Source organism: Octodon degus, unplaced genomic scaffold, assembly GCF_000260255.1.
Source record: "Octodon degus isolate 3935 unplaced genomic scaffold, OctDeg1.0 scaffold00062, whole genome shotgun sequence".
Lineage (NCBI taxonomy): Eukaryota > Metazoa > Chordata > Mammalia > Rodentia > Octodontidae > Octodon > Octodon degus.
This window is the reverse complement of record NW_004524638.1, coordinates 8,878,008-8,880,912: the sequence shown is the minus strand read 5'-3', so window position 1 is coordinate 8,880,912 and position 2,905 is coordinate 8,878,008. Positions and strand designations below refer to the sequence as shown.

General features: G+C 43.4%; 1 protein-coding gene across 4 annotated transcripts in view; it reads left to right on the top strand.

Annotated features, from left to right (window-relative positions):
* The window catches only part of Fer1l6 (fer-1 like family member 6), a 170,277-nt gene that overhangs the window by 55,996 nt on the left and 111,376 nt on the right, over nucleotides 1–2,905 (top strand). For all 4 annotated transcript variants that reach the window (XM_023718786.1, XM_004634457.2, XM_023718789.1 and 1 more), the window contains one exon: nucleotides 1,996–2,348. In XM_023718786.1, coding sequence (XP_023574554.1) covers nucleotides 1,996–2,348 — 353 coding nt within the window. The remainder of the gene's footprint in view (nucleotides 1–1,995; nucleotides 2,349–2,905) is intronic.

Below are 2,905 nucleotides of genomic sequence, written 5' to 3'. Positions count from 1 at the left end.
ATATCATATATGTAATGGGTCACAAATATATAATTACATATATAGAAATTATAGTTTTCATAGAAACTTAAAATTTTTCAAAATCAAAATTGAAAGTGTTCAAAGTTACTTTCCCTTTATTACACTAAAGCCTGGGAAGTATCAGAGGACAAGATTCATCCACTTTATGCCCCCTCCATGGTTGATGCCATAGGAAGACCTCACTATGTATTTTCTATTTCTCCATACATGGAAGTGTTTTCCACTCCATGAAAAACCTACTCACCTATGCACGTAACTTCTTAGCCATATCTGAATACATTTCACTTACAACTTTCCAGAAACACCTTTTAAAACTTTTATTTTAATATTTTACTTTAACGTTATTAGTATATCTTTGCAGTACATAATGTTTCAATTTGGCTTAGTAGGTACAATGTACTTAGCCAGCTAAAGTTGGTACATGAATTTTACTTACCTTAATTTTTTTTCACTCCCCTTCCCCTCCACTCCCTCCCACTCCCTTTCTGGATCACCTTTCCATTTGCAAGAGATCTCTGTTCCTCTCAGAAACTCTTAATGGTGTTGAGGAAGATGTGTGAGTAGTTAAAGAGTAGTCATCGGGGATCATAGACTCTCCCCATCCCTTTTAACAGAGTTGTCCTGCTTTGTTAAGTCTGCTCAAAGAAGAGATAGGATCCAGAAGTAGAGTTGTAGAGTTGGAAGTAAGGGACCACTGAGGCACAAAACTGTCTTTAACAGTAGAGTATGTGGAAATATTTAATTGTCAACAGTGGGAGGATTGTTAAGGAAATGACAATAATAGTCACATTCATATTAATAGCTGATACTGTTGAGCACTTCTATTATTAGCTGAGATGGTTGAGCGCTTCCGAGGCTCCTGCAGGAAACACTTACTGCGTGTTATCTCTTTTCATCTTGATAGATGAGACAGGTACTATTAGCATTTCCTCCAGAGGGTCACATCAAGGCCAAAGGAAGTTGCAAAGCTTGCTCGAGGTCATACTGCTGGGAAGGGCCAGAGATGAAATTAGAGCCCAAGCAGTCATCTTTGACCCACGTGTTATACTGCCTCTCAGGAAGGAACAGATGCCAAACAGATGTTCCCAGGGGCATGGTGCCCCTTCTCAGATACGGTGTATTAAGAAGGGAAAATGTGAATTTATGCTGGATGTAAGTTAAAAGCCATCAGGTCTTTTCAGTAATGTGCTTAGAACGTATCTCAGAACATTCGCTTCTCTAGGTCTCTACTACCTTAGCCAGGCGGAGCGGCAGTGCCTGCAGTTGTGAAGGTGACGTCATTCCATTTGCCCACTTCCATTCTTATATCGCTTCCCACTGCAGCCAGAGTGGTCTGAAGAGACGCGACTAAGTCTTTGCTTAAATCCCTTTACAATATTGCCTTAGATTGTAGGATGAAAACTAAAGTCCTTTTCAAGAATCCTAAATCTCCCCAAATCTTTTTATACAGCTTAGGCTCTAGCTCTGTGCTCCTTTCCAATGGCACATCCGTCTGTTCTGCCCAAACTCACTCTCTCTCTCTCTCTCTCTCTCTCTGCCTCGTTCTTTCTCCTGACTTCTCTTCATGCTATACCAGCCTACTGTCTCTTCTTATAGCACAAGATAGAGCTCCTTTACAGTGTTTATAATGTAAATATTTACAGTGTCTGTTTCTGCCTCTCCTCTACTGGAAAACATGGTTGTTGTCTAGCATGGTCCCTAGCACGTGTTAGGAGTCAACTGACACTTGTTGAATCACTGAAGACAAAGGCATGTGCTGGTCTTTAGAATATGATTATAATGTGAACAGATTCATGGAAAAAGGACTAGGAGGAAATTTAGTGAAATTATTTTGGCGACAGATTGGCCTGTAAATTTTTGCTTTGATTTTTCTTATATGGTCTACATTTTCAAGTGCATATAAACAACTTTTATAAAGCAAACATATGAGAAACTCAAGAACACAACCAGGTGACTAAAGCTGGGTTTCCCTAGGCTTCCTCCCGACCTTTGGACCTGCCTGGATTAACCTGTACGGCTCTCCCAGGAACCACAGTCTGATGGACGACTACCAGGAGCTAAATGAAGGCTTTGGGGAAGGAGTGTCTTTCAGGGGCAGGATCTTGGTAGAGATTGCTGTAGAAATCCTCTCAGGAGGGGCACAGGAGTCCAAATTCTCTAAGGCCCTCAAGGACCTCAAGTTGATTTCCAAGGACAAAGACTCCAAATCGTCCAAAGGCTCAAGTAAGGACAAGGCTGACAAAGCTGATGATGGAAAACCCCAGCAGGCTTCAGACAAAACTAACTCAACTGAAGTTGAGGTGGAGTCCTTTGATGCACCCCCAGAGGTAGGTCTGAGGGATGTCCGCTGTGTGTTACCCAAGGTGAGTCCAGGGCAGAGAGAGTGCCTGACCAGGCCTCTAAGGTGTTGGCCTCCCATCTTATGCCCTAACCCTGCATGAAGGAATGTATTCTCTGACTCCTGCACACACACACAGAGCCATCTGTTCATGAGGCCTTCTGGTCCCTTCCCTGTCACCCCTGCCCCAAGCACAGATTCCATGGGAGCCCAAGGAAAGTGGCAGAAAAGTGCTCTGGGGGCATTGGTGAGAGTGAGTGGTGGGGTGACTGACTAAACAGTATCTGTGATTTAATGTTGTTTGGCTTCATTAGGCTACAGAGCTCTCTGGGTGGGAGATCATGAAGGAGGGAGGAGGAGGGGGAGGGAGGAGACAACTGGGGTGTAAGGCCTGGAGGATCCTGTTTTCCTATGGCTGAAGGACAGCAGACATCATCTTGGGTAGTCTTTAAGCTACCCGCGATTTCTGGCGAAGGCAAAGTCATGTTTCCAATATTGGTATGTTTTCACACACACACACACACACACACACACACACACACACAC